The 17839-nt window shown below is 30.3% G+C and overlaps 1 protein-coding gene across 1 annotated transcript; it reads right to left on the minus strand.

Annotated features, from left to right (window-relative positions):
• Window positions 1-505: 505 nt before the first annotated feature.
• Window positions 506-6005, minus strand: LOC102592566 (uncharacterized). Its single transcript, XM_006347464.2, has 6 exons — window positions 5876-6005; window positions 5017-5709; window positions 2763-4333; window positions 2036-2212; window positions 1727-1898; window positions 506-1595 (listed from the first exon to the last, which is right to left on the minus strand). The coding sequence occupies exons 2-6, from the start codon at window positions 5675-5677 to the stop codon at window positions 655-657; spliced, it is 3522 nt and encodes a 1173-aa protein (XP_006347526.1). The 5' UTR covers window positions 5678-5709; window positions 5876-6005; the 3' UTR covers window positions 506-654.
• Between the last annotated feature and the right edge of the window lie 11834 nt (window positions 6006-17839).

Raw genomic sequence — 17839 nt, forward strand, 5'->3', positions numbered from 1 at the left:
CTCATCAAGTCATAAACAAAAATTATATATATTGCATAGTAATTAACACATACAAGTAATCAGACACTTATACGGAACAAAATACATCCAGCTCATTATATGTTGTATTATGCATATTATTTAATCTTTGTATGTTAACTCCCCCTATTATAGTTCCATAAAAGAAAAACTAATGTATATATTGCTGTTCAATCACAAATAATTATTTCCCAGCTTATAAATATATAATCATGACAACTAGTTTGCTAGTATTTATAAGGTTGCAGGTAAAATATAATTTTCCTACATAAAAAATATTTGCCCTCTAAATAAAATACTTTGTGCAAATTATTTGAAATCAATATCATATGTTAGAGAAAAGAGGTGTAATAAACAAACAAAAAGATGAATCATGCATATAGTATAGGATCCTGAACTTAAGTGGGTGTTTCTGCATTAGCTGAAGTATGTTTTCCTCAAGTGGGAGCAGAATTTAAGTACTATAGTAATGACTGCACAGGTAAGCTAGAAATAAAACGATGAGCACAACCGAGTAATGTTATTGCAGTATCAGCAAGCAGAGAATAGGAATACGTAGTGTTCCGTCTACTCTACAATATATACAGTGTATTCATATATCGACTGGAAAGAGTAACATCAAAATATAATCAGATGTCAAACATACTCATCCTTGGCAACATGCTCCCAATCTGATGAAGAATTATCATACAAACCTGATGAGTGGTGATTTCCCAGTCTGGCCTTCCTATTTGAATGGACAATTGGATCATCCGCGACAGAGAGAAGAAACTGTTTCATGGAGTCATATCCAGAACCATCAGCATAAGACCCAAAGGAGTTATATCCTTCACTGGAATTAATACTGTGATGATAAAAGTAAGGTTCTATGACCACATTTGCTCTCTGATAGCCTGATACTTCTCCATTTATCAATCCATGATTCTCCATATCTGCAGAACCAGCAGCCACCATGTCCAGATCTTTTTTAACCTCCATAAACGGTGAATTCAGGTTGTCTCCCCGGTGTGTTAATACATTGAATCTTGCCATAACAGAATCCTCAGCATCATTAGTGACCATATCTGGATCCTTTGTCTCCTCTGTGAAAGATGAATTCAAGTTGTCTTCCCGCTGTCTTAAGATGTTGAGTCTCACCTTAACAGAATCCTCAGCATCATTGGCAACCACATCCTGATCCTTTTTCTCTCCCATGAAAGATGATTTCAAGTTGTCTTCCCGTCGTCTTAAGATGTTGAATCTTTCCATAACAGAATCCTCAGTGTCACTGGAAACTATATCAGAAGCTTTTTTCTCTTGCATGAATGATGAACTGGAGTTGTTTCCCTGTTTCCTTAGGATATTTAGTCTCATTGTAACAGAATCCTCAGAATCACTGCCAACCTTAACAGAATCATTTTCCTCTTTCATGAATGATGAACTCAGCTTCTCTTCCCTTCTATTTAAAATATTGAATCTCTCCATTACAGAATCATCAATGTGGACACTTTTGCTTGAAGTAGAGGGACTCTGAGTGGTAATCTTTGACGCTGAGTCATTTTCAGCTTCAGGTGCCACTGAGGAATTCAGGTTTAACTCTGGAGAAAATTTGAAGTACAGAATCTTATTGGCAACAGCCACATCTACTGAAACATCTGAAACAGAATAAAGACCACAACTGCGACAGAATCACAGCACAGATACCAAAATAAACAGCTTTTAACTTTACCTTGGCTGAATCTATGCTTCTCCATTTCAATCTTCATACGGTCAAAACGAGATTTATAGCTTAAAGAACATAACTTTGCTTCAGCTTCAAGCCATAAATTCTTGAAAAGAAGGGCTTGGGGTTGCATTCCTTCATCAGAGAGAAAGTTCTCATTGAGGACTTTCTTTATAGCCTGCAAGCCTGCCATATTAGTAGGCCAATAACATAGAACTCTGGATGGTTGGAACTCCTTCAAAGTCTCCTTTTCAACATTGAATTTACAAGACCAAAATTTAGATGAAAATTTCACAACTTACACATAGAGCATACCTGGACCACTTGTTCTTCATTTGAATCCCCCAAGTCATCTGCAGGAGTTAGAAGGGCTGAATTCTCAGTTTTCTTACCATTGTTCTTGCTCTTATCTTCAGGCGTGGGCTGATTATCGAGGCCACAAGAATCCCAAGCAACTTCTTCCATAAACTGAGGGTGGCCTGTCTCAGTGCCCTGGAGGAGAAAATTACAGTTATCTACAAAATTATGCTAACAAACATGGCCTGTCAAGTCGATGCACAAATAAAGAACTTAAAACTTCGATTCAATCATTCGCACATAAAACAGAAGGGCACATAATGAAAATACCCAAAGTTCAATAAGATAAACAGGACTGACCCAGTCAAAGGCCAAAGATACACAACAATCAAAAGTCAGAAAGCTGACACAAATCCTGTAAATTCGATAAGAAAAATGACATACTAAAACTTAGATTCATATTCTTGCATACGAAACAGAAATGCATGATAAAAGTATTCAAAGGTCAGACAAAAAACGGACTGACCCAGTTAATAGTCAAAAGGGTACCCTAATGATTGAGGTTCTCTTATTTAAACAACAATACTTCATGGACATAAGACATCCCATTCTAGTATTAAGGTCTGGAAGGAGGGATTTAATTCCACACTGGTAATGGTAATACTGCAACTGCTTCCACAATTTGAACACATTGGCCATACCTAAAAAACAAAATTAACTAGTTTGATCTCTCCTAAAAACATACCATAAAAGAGCGGCGAGATTCTTCGAACTTTTCGAAAGTGTCATGCTGGGAAACCATTGTATCTTTTGTTTCAATCTTCTTAGCAGTACATGCACCCAGATTGGTAATTGCACTCTTAAGGGTGTCAATGTCTTGACCCTCCAGTAGACATGCATTAGCCAAGCATTGAGATTTAAGTAGTTCCGAAAGGTTATGAATTGCATGCACAAGTGTTTGAACATCCAGCTTTGGACTTGATCCCATTTGATATTGTTGGGCCTGCTTGGCATCTTCTTGAGAAGCTGGTGAACGTAAAACATTTTCTGCAGCATCTAGTGCAACTACTCCACCCTCTAATGTGTCATTGAGGCTCAAACCAGTATGCATATAACCTTCAGGCAAATTATGCTTTTTGGGTCCATATTGGTGGCCATCAACACTAAGGTGCTTGCCCCAGGAATATTGTAGTTGACAATCATTTTCCGAGTACTGAGGTAGACTATATCCTTTGCTAGGCTTATTCAGATCTTCAGAAAATTTAGGTATCCCACCATTGCTGGACAGATCCATAGGCACAAATGTTTCTTTTGTGACATCAATGGTCCTGAGTTCTTCTGTGGTGTAGTTATTAGTACCAGTGCCTACCGAAGGAACAGACAGACCATTTCCAGCATATACATTATGGTTATGCAGATTTTCCTCACCAAGTTTTTTTAAGGAAGTTTTCCCTGAATATTCTGCTGGAGGAAATAAAGGATTGCTTTGACTAAAATCAGCGAATTCTACTTTGCTTGTGAAGAGGCACGGGCTTGAAGCGTCAACAGAGTCGCCGAGAGAAATACGAAAAGCAGGAGCACCTTTCCAGCAGGGTGAATCTACATTTGGGTTATGAAGATCTAGAGCATCTGAACATTTCTCAGCAAAAGTCACAGGTGGTGCACTAGCGCAAGGAGCTTGAGATCCAGATCTTTCTTTAACTGCAATCTCTATGCTATTGCTGCTACAAGGACGGGTCGAGCACAGATTGTTAACTGACGACGATGCAAAAAAAATGTTTTTGATCTTGTCAAAGTCCAGCGGTGTGCTTGAGCCCAAGGAAAACTCTTTGATCGGAGAATCTATTGGTAGCCGAGTTTCCTGACTCTTTAACAGGTCACAGACATCTGATTTCTCACTGTTTGTAGCTCCAGTTTTGCAAATATCCACATTTTTGTGCAAGTCTATCTTTGGTGCAAAGAAACGGCTTCCAGAAGGTGCTGGTCTGATAACCACTACAGGAGAAGATTTTGATGTGGATGTAGTATCACGGGGACAAGAATCAAGGGGTTGGAAGAATTTCTCATGTGGAGTAAAAGGGTTTTCATAGTTCAAGTAATTATTAGAAGACCCTAAAGAAAGACCCACTTGGCAAGACACGGGGAGAATTGAACCCATAGCTGTTTCTGAGTTAAGAGACTGGTAGATTGGTTCTTGAGTGAGATATGATTTGGCATCCATATGTCCCATACTTGAAGGCCCAGTATATACTCCATCAATAAAATTTCCAGCACCAGAATCTTCTCTAGCTATGTTCACACCTTCAAGTGAATTACCTACAAAATGACAGACATCAAAAGCCTCAATCTGATTGCGTTATTGCAACAAATTTAGACAATTAGAAAAATGACAGATACTTCGTTTAAGCTCCAAGTTTGAACTAGTTACACACATAAAGCGACCCTCACCACACATAGAGATAAAATCGCATGAATCAGACATGTAGAAATAAAAGGCTTTAACTCCGTGATATGAATAATTTGTCATTGACATAAGAAGTTGAAATGGATTTGATAATCGAGGGAAATTTTCAGGTCAGGAATAGTATAATAATACTCATCAACTGAATTAAATTTCTTTCTTTTTTTGGAAGCAAAAAAAAAAACTACAACAGTACTTCAGTAGTGAAAAGCAATTAAAAGATTATTACCAACAACAAGCATAAGACATTGAATGGTTAAACCCATACAAGTCAAATTTGACATCCTAAATGCAAATAAAACAAAAGTTAGATACACTCAGAAAGCAAATTGACACAGATAAACCAAAGACCTGTACAGCTTAGTAATATATTCAAAACAAATCATGGTATGGAACATATATGAACAATAAGAATGCTGAAATTCTAAAGCTGAAAAATGCGAGAAGATATACATTCACATCAATGTTCAATCGTATGAAGAATACATTGCAATTGGAACAATGAGGCTACCTACAGATAAGAACAAAAGGAAATTACCTTGAGACATGCAATTCCTGTAACCATATGAAGCACCAGCATTAACATTCCCCAAGGAAAAACTTCCATCAACTCCATTCCTCTCATCTTGCTTCCCATCAGCCACTTTACTAAAAAAACTCCAATGTGGGTATTCCAAACCAGACAAGCTCTGGGTATAATCAACTTGCGAGGATGCATCAACATGAATACTACCAGAATTAGGCAAAACATCAAGCGAAGGTTCATTGAACGCCGCCGATGGGTGTTCATTGCTCACTATGGAAGGGACATAAGGGGCATAATATCCCTCACGGCCAAACGAATAGGTGTCAGTCGAAGCATGAACAGTTGGGTTTGAAGTTGACCAAAAGTGACTACCGGGTTCAACTGAATCAGCAGGGGAAAACTCAGGTGATAAAGGCATATTACAAGTTGTGGGCACAGAATCAGTAACTGAAGGGAAAAAATTGTATCCAGTGGGTGATGGGTTAGCAGCACCATACTGCCATGACTGTCCAAATGGTACTGTACCGGTATAAGATGAATCACTGAAATTCAACAATTGGGTTGAACCCGTTTTGGAATTGGTCCGATCAACAGTAAAAGGTGGAGCTAAAGGTGATAAATTGGAGAAGGATGATGACGAACCCCCATTACCGAAAGACCCTAAACCCATCATCTTTGAGTGAGTCAAAACAATATTTCAATCCACTGATCAAAACCCAAAAAGCTTTGATTAGTCTAAACAATTCTGAACAACAAACAACAGTATCAAGAACAGGTAAAAATTCAATCTTTTTGACCACAAAAACAGGAATCAGAAATCGAAAATTGAGAGATTACAGAATGAATTGAAGAGAAAAGAAAGAGAAGATACCTAGTAGAAATAGTAAGGCATAAGGAGACTGAGAGAGGCAACGGGGACTCTTCTCTCTTGGTTTTCTTGCTCTTTCGTCTTCCCAAACTATAGTGCTGGAATTTGGCTTATTCTGTTTTCGATACTCATCTTTTCTTGATTTCGTTTACTTTCAAAATTACCATCTTGCCCTAAACATCTATTCTACACCCGGCGAAGAAGCCGAAGTTAATGTAATTGGCCACGCCTTCATTATTATCTTCGTCTGTTCATTTTTACTTATTCGTTCTTATACGTCAAAAATAATTAATATAAGTATTTTATAGCAATACCCCATAAGAATAGATGTATAGTATTAAATTTTGAAAATATAATTTAGAGAATAAGTAATTAACATTGAGAAAGAAAAAAAAGATAATAGAATTGACTTAGTAAACTATATTTTATGTTTATTATTTTTCCTAATGAGCGTGAAATGAATTAAAGTGATACTTATTATGAGATGAAAAAAATTGTACTTTTTAGTGCCTTAATTAATTGAAATGTGGATTTTTGATCTTTTTAGTAATGAATCACTAATATTCACAAATTTTAGATGGTTAATAACTATTTGACTGCTTAATTATTCATATATTATGATAAATTTGTGTTATTAGTTATTACTTTATATATATGACGGTAATATAACTTCAAAACTAATTCAAACATAATATACTTTCTATATAAAAGTAATTAAAATCTGTTAAAATGGAATGTATTTAACTAACTATCAAAAGGACCACGGTAAGAATTTATCAATATTTTAAGGTCCAAAATTATTATTATTTCCCCGAGGGACTAAATATTACTTACCATTTACTCAATAAATATGGTAATTTGCAATTGATTTTATTTTTTATTAATTTTTTATTGTTATTTTACGATTTTTCAAATGGATTTACTTTGGTGAGCAAAAGGTGTACTACTTGAAGAAAAACAAAAAAGAAGTCAAGAGATTGAATGAGTAGAGAATAAAGAAAGAAAGAACCAAAAATAATTAGTTATACGTACGACAAAATAAAGGGAACGTGCCCATATTGTTGATATTTTTTTGGCTAATTTTTAGTTCATAAATAAACAAATTAATAGGAGGGTGAAGTCCTTTTTACATGTTATTATAGTAACAACATCTTATAACTTGAGTATAAATATTACTATAAAAATGTGGATAGATTATAAGAATTTTTACATATTCTCTCTTTTTGTTTTTCTATGTCTTTGTTGTTGTTGTTTTCTTGGTGCCTTTGTTGTTGGATGTGTAAACTTATAGGGCTTAGGACTTCGTTATGTATTTTTTAAGGCTTCAACAATTGTAAACAACACCTAGAACAAAAAAACACATTATACGATAAGTCGAGTGACACTACATCAAAAATAATTTTTAATGACAATTAATTAATATATAGTAATGTTTAATTGTTGCTAAATATATGTATTAGATGCAATTAATACTTTCTATAAATGTTTCTTAAGTTTATAACGACACTAGATATAATGAAAACTAACTAATGTCGATAAAGGCTTTAGCCCTCTTTGTTAATGTACATATTATTAGATCAAATGTTCCTAAAGCTTATAGCGACATTAGACTCAATAACAATTAAATAATCTCGATAAAGACTTTAACACTCTTTGTTAATGCATATATTTATTGCCGCTAAGAGTTATTTTTATTGTAGCGTGGAAGTTCTAACTAACTGATAGACTAATTAATTGAGTCGTCTAAATTCTAGCAGACATCTAACATTGTTAGCAATATTCTTATGTTTGAACAGTAACCGAATACTAAAAATTGTGGCTAAAATTATAAACATCACTACATTAAGTTGTGAGTCTCTAAAAATGCTAAATACAACTCGAAACTAGAGAAGCTATTTAATTGCACAAATATCCCCTATTTCTATCATAAATTTTTCCTAAAGTTTGAAATAAGTATATTTTATTTCACTATTTAATAATTTTGTATTATATTTCATGTATCTTAAATTATATTAGATACACACGATATATATGTATTTGGTGTATGTATATGGGATCTCATATACGTCAGTGAGATATAAAAATGGCGAATGAGATGGGAGAAACAAAAGTGAGATTTTTCTATGCATCATAGATACATGTGAATTACACTAGATACACACACTATATATATGTATCTGGTGTGAATAAAGACGGACGAGATTTGTCTATTTATTCTAGATATATGTGAATCGACTTGGATATAGTGTATCTAAAACAAATTACACCTAATTTTGACTACATGTATCTCGAGATCCATGTATTATGAAACTAACATATATTTAAATAATTATCTCCTAAACTAGTGAGATTTCTATAAATTACTCGATACAAAACTGTCTTGGAGGTATTATTCTTGAAAATACTTATAAATTGAAAACAAATCAAAATAGAAATCTCCTATCGGGAAAGAAAAGGGGAAAGTTGGACTAAAGTTAGGCTAATTAGTGGTGCCAGAAATATTTAAATATTTTTTGATTGTTTTAACTAAGCAACTCGAGAATGTTTAAATACATATCTCTTCGAGTGTGTAAAATATTTGTCTGAATGGTTAATTAATATCAATTTTAGATTGTTTGAATAACTTTTGTCGATTTGTTATTAAAAAAATCACTATTTAAAAAAACTAAACATTTTCACAACTAATTCAGTAACAACAACAAGAAAAAGAAGAAGAAAAAGAAATGCAAAAAAATGAAGATGAAAACGTCAAAAGAATATGGTTGCTTTTTTCTTAACAATAGTTTTTTGTCCTTCGAAGTTCTCTCCCATGGCTTCAATATTTCTTCTCTCCATATATAACTTGTATAGCACTGTATTTTATGTTTACATAATATATTCACGTGATATACATATGATATATAGTGATATACTATGGCATACACAATATATAGTGATATACACAATTGTATGTCGTTGTAACTTGTATGAATGAAACATCAGTGATAAATTAAGAGATATTCCTAAGTTATATTTTATCAAAGAATTAAGTTAACACTATAATTTCAATTTGATTTAGTTGTAATTATATCAGATTTAATTTTTTGAGTTACAAGGTTTACATGCATAGATAATTTAATGATACAGAGTTGATTTCATTTGGTAATGATATCTGAATGGATTGGGTGAATCAAATAGAGTTTTGGCTGAATTGGTCACCCCTAGTTACAACTATTAATTGTAATTAATAGATTTGAAGAAATATTTTTTAAAAGAAAAAAGGAAGAAGGAAGAAAAGATAAAAAATACTTAGTTAAAATGCAACAGGGGACTCCAAATATTCCCACAAATGTAAGATTTGATACTTCAAGCTCAATTGTAAAAGGTAAGGAAAAACAATAAGAAGATGGACGGGGAATATGAAGCATCACTTTCACTTGAAGAGGTACTAATAATTTTTCACTACTATTAAAAAAATCACTATTTTCTTAGTGAAAAATATTATGTGGTTATTTTTATAGATATTTGATTGAATTAGTGAAAAAAGAAAAACGATGAAAAAAATAGGAAGCATCTTAGTATTTCAATGAGAGTGTTTTCCATCATGCGTTTTTTCCACTGAGCTAGTTCGATAGAAATGAGTGGAAAAATTATATTTTCTAACACAAAATTTATCATTAACTCGCGAAACCTCTATTTCTAATAGTGAGTGTAATATATATAACTCTCGAGAGAGCTAGAGAATTGGTCAATGTATAGCTTTTCATAATTTGAATAAAGAAATGATCTTTCATGTTTTATTTTTAGATATCTTACGTGTGGAAATAAAAACAATACTCCTATAAAAGAAATTATACAATTGAAAGTAAATTCATAAAGTGTTACAAAATCAATTGACCCAATAACATCAATACACATATATGCACTTATTTTTAAAGAGATATGGAAGGAGGAACACGGACTGTGGCTCCCCTTGACAATTAAATGCATGAATGTAACAAAGTATGATTAATATACTTGAAATCAATATACATAAACTTCTCATTAGGTAAACAACTTTCTTCAATAACACCTTGTTTGGAGGTTATTAGCCATCGTATTATATTGTATAATTAGTTTAAATATAATGTTTATTTTGGTTATTACTTTAATTTTATTGTATTATATATTTATTTAATTCATCATTAAGTAACGTACGTCTCATTTTATGTAACGACCGATAGTGTAATTGCATCGTTACATTAATATTGTTTTTTTCTCTTTGACCCCTCATTTTCATAATAGTACTACCTCGTATCCTACTTTTCTTGTAGGTTTATCAATCAAATTTACTGAATGTGTGACATTATGTAATGACGGAGAACAATATAATCTATCCAAATATTGTATTCATTAAAATAATACAATACAATATAACACAATATAATACGATACAATATGAAACAAGACTTAACAATCATACAAACATAATGTAAGAAGGTTGAAGTTGATAATCTGATAAGTAGTCTTGCAGACTTCAATTTCATTTATTTGTGTTGGTGGCACTTAATAAACTCTTTTATATTATGCATATATAGTGCAATGCAAAATGAAAAATAGGAAAATCCAATTAAGTTTCCAAATAAATTTAGAAAGGTGCAATCACAGCTAGATGCAGTGAATGATCCAATATAGTGGCATATTATTCATGGACGTCATTTCACCGTAATTATTGGTATTTGATGAACAGCACTAATTTCTAATATTATTAGTGTTTTTTTAAGACTCTGAAGGGACTAGTCATATAAGATTCTATTTGGGAAGTTTGTGATAAGCTTTGGACGTCAAAGTTGGTCAATATTCAATACATTGAATCATTCATAATTTAATTATTAGCTTAGGTCTCTCAAGGATGGATCACCAATTACGAGCAAGGGGTATTAGGTATAATAACAATAATGATAAAAAAATATTATTTCAAATTATGTTACCTACTCATATTAAATTAATAAATGCATGATATATTTTTCAAATCTATTTTACTCGATCCTGAAATACTTTTTTTATAGAAGTGAAACTACATAAATTTTGATTGATATTTTAAGATATACTTTTCCATTCATTTTTTTGTCCATAATACTAAAAGTGTATTTTTACATTTAAATATTAAGAGAAAACATTTTTTTCTTCATATTTTATCCTTAAAATTATTTACTTATTTCTCAAGTCTAGAGAATAAACAATACTGTTTATCATTATTTCTTTAAAACCCTATAAAGTCCAAACTTGATTAGTAAATGTGAACGAATGAAGTTTTTTTCTTTTATCGTATTGAAATGGAAAAAAATGCATCTTATAATATTTGTGGTGTAGTTCTCGAATATCTAAATTTTAAAATATTAATTTAATTTATCTCTAAAAATAGTCAAATTAACTTTTAAAAAGCGAAACTTGACAAATATTTTGAAACAGACAAAGTATCACTTATTTATTTTATTGGATATCCTCAAAGGAACCACTAAACTTTTCCTCTTCGATGTTCTTTCCGATATATCTTCATATCATTACAATTTTAGCAATTTCATAAGATTTGAAGTTGAAATAGTTTAGAACAAATTAGTATTATTTTTTGGTGAATGATATTATTTGGAATTTAATTAATAAGGATATATACATGTGATGCCATGAGACTTAAGCATCAGTGTGGGTGGCCTGCAAGGTCCACACCAACTGCTGTTGCACATAATGTCAACAAAAAACCTGAGGCAGATCTTCATACACCAAAACCCAATGACATAACATTTACTCTTTAATCACAGGCTTTCTGTCCGACAAAGTGGTAGAGTCAAATATTAATTATATATCCAAATTTCAAAAGAATTAAGAATATCACACATAGGATTCTAAAATGCAAGCTCAAATAACTTTTGAGGCAGTAACAAAGCAACCTTAAAAATAAATATAATGAAAAATACAAGATTTTATTTGCTAGAATGATGTTACGTACCATACCTTTTTCACTAAGTAGTAGAATCATACTCAGGAACGGATCCATCTTGTGGTTAGGAATTCATCTGAATCTTCTTTAGCAGAAAATTATATTATTTATATATAGTTAATTTGTTTTATGTATATATACTAAATGTGCAATCTCCTTAACTAGTTCGTGTGTGTAATTCTTTAAAATTTAAACCCTCTTATTAAAAATCTTAATTTTGCTGCTAAATTCATACTCATGTTTTTAAGTAGTTCAAAGAGATGCTTGAATTTAAAAAGTCAACAAAAAAATGTCTAATGTGAAGATATTTTATTTTTTTTGATACATTAATCACTAGAGTTTAGTGCTAACACAAAAAAATAAATATAAATAACTTGTTGGAGTTTAGTGGTCAACAATAGAATTAGTGCGATATGTTAAATGACATTCCAACAACCTCACTAGATTTAGTTGGCGCTAAGCACTTAAATCAGTGCTAACTAGACAAAGTTGATTTTCCAAATTTCAGGGATGCTCTACAAAATTTTATTCCCACGGTTCAATATTAGTTGACCACCTAACAAAAACAAATATATGTTCACTTATTGAATCAAGATAAAATTAATTTTAAAAAAATCCATTTTATCCCTACAACTAATACTCTTAGGAAGCCTAAATAAATTTAGAAATTCCAAAAAAATCGTTTTCCAAGAATTCATTAATTAATTATTTTGTAGATATTCATAAGCCTTATGCAATTAAGCATATTTTTCATAAATTATTTTAATGTCGCATAAATGGTAAATTAGTAAAATTAATCATCTTATTTATGATTTCTTAAATACTATGTAAAATGAAAAACGATCAACTAGTATGAAACACAAAGATATATTCCAATTTCTTAGACCAAATTTAATAAACAACGAAAATTTTATATCTTCAAATTGAGTACAAATTTAGAGTAGAAGATCACAAAAATTTAAGTTTCCAAAAAAAACGAGAGTGAAGAATCACAAATATTTTAGTCTCCCAAAAATTAAAAGTAAGATGAATACAAAAAATGTTAACATAACATAAAATTTAATTCTTAGTTTATAGAATTCATTGTTGTCAACGTTTCAGACTAATTCCTTCCCGTATAAAACGAAATAAAAATAAACTATTACGTAACGATGGCACTTCAAATTAGAGAACTTCATCGAAGCCAACAAGCAAATCACAAATTTCTACTATTTTGGTTATGTAAACGAATTCAGAAAACAATTTAAAGAAGAGAAAGAATTCAAATAATTTATATATAAAATCTTAAACGAAATCTCTCTATTTATAGCCAACAAAAGGGTTAAATATAAAAGAGTGTTGATTCAAGAACACATTATAGTTTGTTCGGCAGAAAAAGCTGTGACAAATGTCCGAAACGCCCCCTAGTTTAATTCATGACAAATGATCATCATTTGGTAGATGAAAGAGAGTAAAAAAGTAAAATGTAAAAAAGGAAGTGAAAGAAACAATTTCAATTTCTCATCAATAATAGTTAAACTAATCAAATGGACCGTCCAAATATATAGCTGACATCTAATCAGGGAACCAACATAGGTCCCCGATTATTTTTGTCACTACAGTACAAATATCTCTTATATCAAAGAGATATAACAATTCATATAGTATACAATATATTTTGGAAAAAATAAATTTGAAATTTAAATTGGATATGTGTAGCCCCCCCACTTAATATTAATTATTTATTTAGGGGCCAGAAGTGTCATGGGTTACGACCCCTCGACAGTTGCCATTACTTCAATATCGACAAGGCGCATTTAGTTGGGTTTAACCGTTGAGGCCCTCTCTATCCTATAATTATAATTTAAATGATTGTAAAACGATTACTTCATTCATTTTTCTTAGGGGTGTTCACGGTTTGGATTAAAATCGATCCAAATCAAAAAATTGAACCAAATCGATTAAATAAATCAATTTTTATTTGGGTTAAGTATGGTTTGGTTTTAGATTTTTAAAAATCGATAGTATATGAGTTGGTTATGGTTTTGTTCGGAAAAAAATCGAAGAAATAACCAAATCGAACCGACAAATTATATACATATATTTTATTAATATACATACATAATATATTAATTTTATAAACAATTTTAAAGATCTTATATGTGTTTTCATCAAAATTTATTTATAATTTACTTATTAAAGAAAAAATGTCCAAGGTGAGAATATTTATCTTATTGGTTTTATGTATATGAGTGACAATTCTTTATAAGATTGAAAATATCACTTCTCTTTCTTCTAGGCCAAGATAATGAATTTTGAAGCATACTTAATATATTATTTTTATAAACAATTTTAAAGATCTTATATGTGTTTTCATCAAAATTTATTTATAATTTACTTATTAAAGAAAAAATGTCCAAGGTGAGAATATTTATCTTATTGGTTTTATGTATATGAGTGACAATTCTTTATAAGATTGAAAATATCACTTCTCTTTCTTCTAGGCCAAGATAATGAATTTTGAAGATTTATTCATAGTAAATTCAATGATTGAAATTTTTGTAATGTTAGTCATTGTAACTATTTTCGTTTTAAATGGATTGTTGTCACTTTTTTCACGTTTTGAATAAATTGTTTCTTTTATTTTTGTTTATGATTAATAACCGAATAACCAAACCAAACCGAACCAAAACCGATAACAACCAAACCGATAAATATATACTATATTTAGTTTGGTTTGGTTTTGATAATTTTAAAACCAATTAAGTTGATTTAGTTTTAATTTTATCCAATAACCGATCCAAACCGATCCGTGAACACCCCTAATTTTTCTAATAGACTAGCCCCTACGCTAAGAACAAATAACACACTACTTTTCTCATATAACAATTCAAAAAAAAAAAAAAAGGTAAATCCTCAAGCAAAGTAGAAGTATGGGAGAATTCAAACATGTTAGAATGAGTGAACTTGTGGTATTCATTTTCGTGACGCTGGCCTATAATCTTTATCTGCTCTGATACCATATTAAAAAATATATGACTATCTTATCTAGAAGTTTACTTTCATTCAGTTGTATTCTTTAGCAACTATCCTATATAGAACAATTAATAAGGATTCATAATTTGGAAAAATGAACTCATCTGAACTAAGAACATGTACGGTTCTACGGAACTCAATATTAAGAAATGTATTGAATAAGTACAAAAATTAAGTTTATAACATCAAGAATTAACACTTAAAATTGTTATTAAAAATTTTAGAACTTCTGCTGAGGACATCAAAACTGATATACTCTTTCTTCACTAGAAATGAAGTATAAACCTCTGTTTTTCTTATTGATTTGAAGAAATTGAATCATCATCCATAGTGATGCACATTACAAGATTCAAAGTACAAATTTGTACATTGGAAAATTAAACAAAAAAAAATTGAAATTGCCTCAGCTATAAGTTAACAAGTAAAATTATTGGTATATATATATATATATATATATATAGCTAAAAGTAAACAATGAAAGAAGAAGAAGAATCTTGAATAACAGGGGAACGAAGGCTCTGTAAAAACAGAGGAACCTGCAAACGCCTTGGAACAAACAGCTGCTCTCTCATTCTTGATATAACGATTCCGTATTCTTCAAGTAATTCCACCATTTTCCCTACTTTTAGCATATCTTTAATTATTTCTTCTTGATTTAGAAAAATATGGAAAGAGAGTTGCCTTCAAAAATCACAATGGTAGTTGAGAAACCAATTTGCCTCAAACAACAACCACTCAATGAAAAGGAGAAGAGAGTCCATACTAAACAGAGCCATAGCTACCCCTATATATAGATAATTTTATATGTTACTCCAATTTGTATGACGTAATTTGAACGTAGATTAAAAAAGACATTTTAAAATTTTGTGTTGATATAAATCATTTCATTAAATTAAATTTTTATTAATTTTAAAAAAATCTTTTTGAAATTGATTAAAAAAAATATGTCATATAAATTGAGTCGGGACGAATATTTTCTTTGCTATTATTGTTGTTATGAGATTTTTGACTTGTATTTTGGGATAATTTGACAATCTTCCATGTGGACTCTGCCCCGTAATGATGTTAGTATTATTGAAAAGTTGAAACTTTTTACACATTTTACAATGATTTGGTTTTTGAATAAAGTTTGGTGGCTTTGTTATTTACGCGTTTAGATGAAATAAACATCATTACCCATGAAAAAGATTTACTCTACTGTTATTTATTTAATTTGGAGATGGAAGTTGCGTGAAATATGGGATAAGTAGACTTTGTGTTACATGTGAAATCCACCTTTATAGTTTTCATCAAAAAGACAAATTTCAAGATTCTCATGTTGTGTTACTTTTGACAATTCATCTCTTATCCACTCACACAAAATGTGAATGAAAACACTAGATAATTCATTTTTAGGTGAAGTGACAATAATATTAGTATAATAAAAGAACTGGGTCAATAGATCCTAGATTTATGCAGATCCAATCTTGTACTGATTTAAATTCAGTATACTTTTCATATTGCGATGTCAAATTCAGAAATTTATTTGGAGCTGTTATTTGTTTGGCCTGGTTGTCGAAATCAGTTTATGTTGATGAGTACTTTTTATTAAAAACGTTTTTTTTGGACAAAAATATATTTTGTAGAATAGTTTGTATTTCAGTAAATCATTTAAGAGGTGATTTCCTTGTTTTTTTTTTTAAAAAAATTTGTATTTGATTAAATCATTTAAGGCGTAATTTAATTTGTTAGTAATATATACTTGCCAATATTTATAAAATATGCTTTTATGTATCAAATTATTAAAAAGAAAAATTATTACAAACTTTAATTTGATAAATATAAATTAAAATTACTTATTTTTGAGGGAAACTACTTTTTTTCCTTAAAAGCTACTCCATCGATTAAAAAAAGAACGATTAAGTTTGACTTGACAGGAAGTTTAAGAATATAAAGAGGACTTTTATGGTTATACATTAAAGTTATGTCACAAATAACCAAAATATTTTTTGATCTTGTGGCTTAAACATGTCACGTGGAAAGTTGAAATTAAAATATTGTCATAAAAATGGATCATTCCTTTATTTTTAAAATGACTAAAAAAAGGTCATTATTTTTTTAAAACGGAGAGAATAAAAAAATAAGTATTATTCTAAAATACTTATTTCTTCATTAAAAACTTGATCAAACACCTTTATTGAAAATATGTGTAAGCATTTTTACTTTAAAGAAAAATTACACACTTTTGACCTTTCATAAGCTTGGTAATCAAGCTACTACTTTTCTTGATAGTTTTGGTTTTGCTTAATAACACAAAATTAGCGTTTTACGCCGCAAAAGAAGGAGATAGATAATGATAATTTAAAAAGATTTTACATAGAGAAATCCTTGTATATATTATAAATAAACTACGAGTATAAGGTCAAATTAAAGAATTAATAAATATATTCTCATGGGAATTGAGGGTTATATTTATATGATGAATATGACAACTCATCATCTAGACATAAAGAGATTTAATTTCAAACAATTGTTACCTACTCGATCAACCTACTAATAATAATACAAGTCTAGTCTTTCTCAACTATAAAATCTATATATATTTCCAACAAAATTTAATGACATTATTGAAAAACTTCTTAAAGATGAAATAAATTCAAGATAGAAACTTTTTAACTGAAGAAAAGTATTTAACAAAAAAGTTTTTCTCGGCCAAACCCTAGCTAATAAAATAACTGTCTAATGATTTTAATTAGTTGTGCAGTAAATCTTGAAATGATTACTGGTTTAAGATTTAATATATAATTAATTAAAATTATTAGTCAGTTATTTTAACTAACTAGGGTTTGACCCAGCAGTTAAATACTTTTCTTTAATCACAAATTAACACACTTATATTTAGTTCTCCACTTCTCTTTAATCTTCTATTTTCCATTTCAAATTCCTTGATAATTTTTATTATTATTGCTTAATACAATTGTTTTCTACGACAAAAAGTGTAGTCAATAGATCAACGT

The sequence above is a fragment of the Solanum tuberosum genome, unplaced genomic scaffold (assembly GCF_000226075.1).
Source record: "Solanum tuberosum cultivar DM 1-3 516 R44 unplaced genomic scaffold, SolTub_3.0 scf00093, whole genome shotgun sequence".
Taxonomy (NCBI): Eukaryota; Viridiplantae; Streptophyta; class Magnoliopsida; order Solanales; family Solanaceae; genus Solanum; species Solanum tuberosum.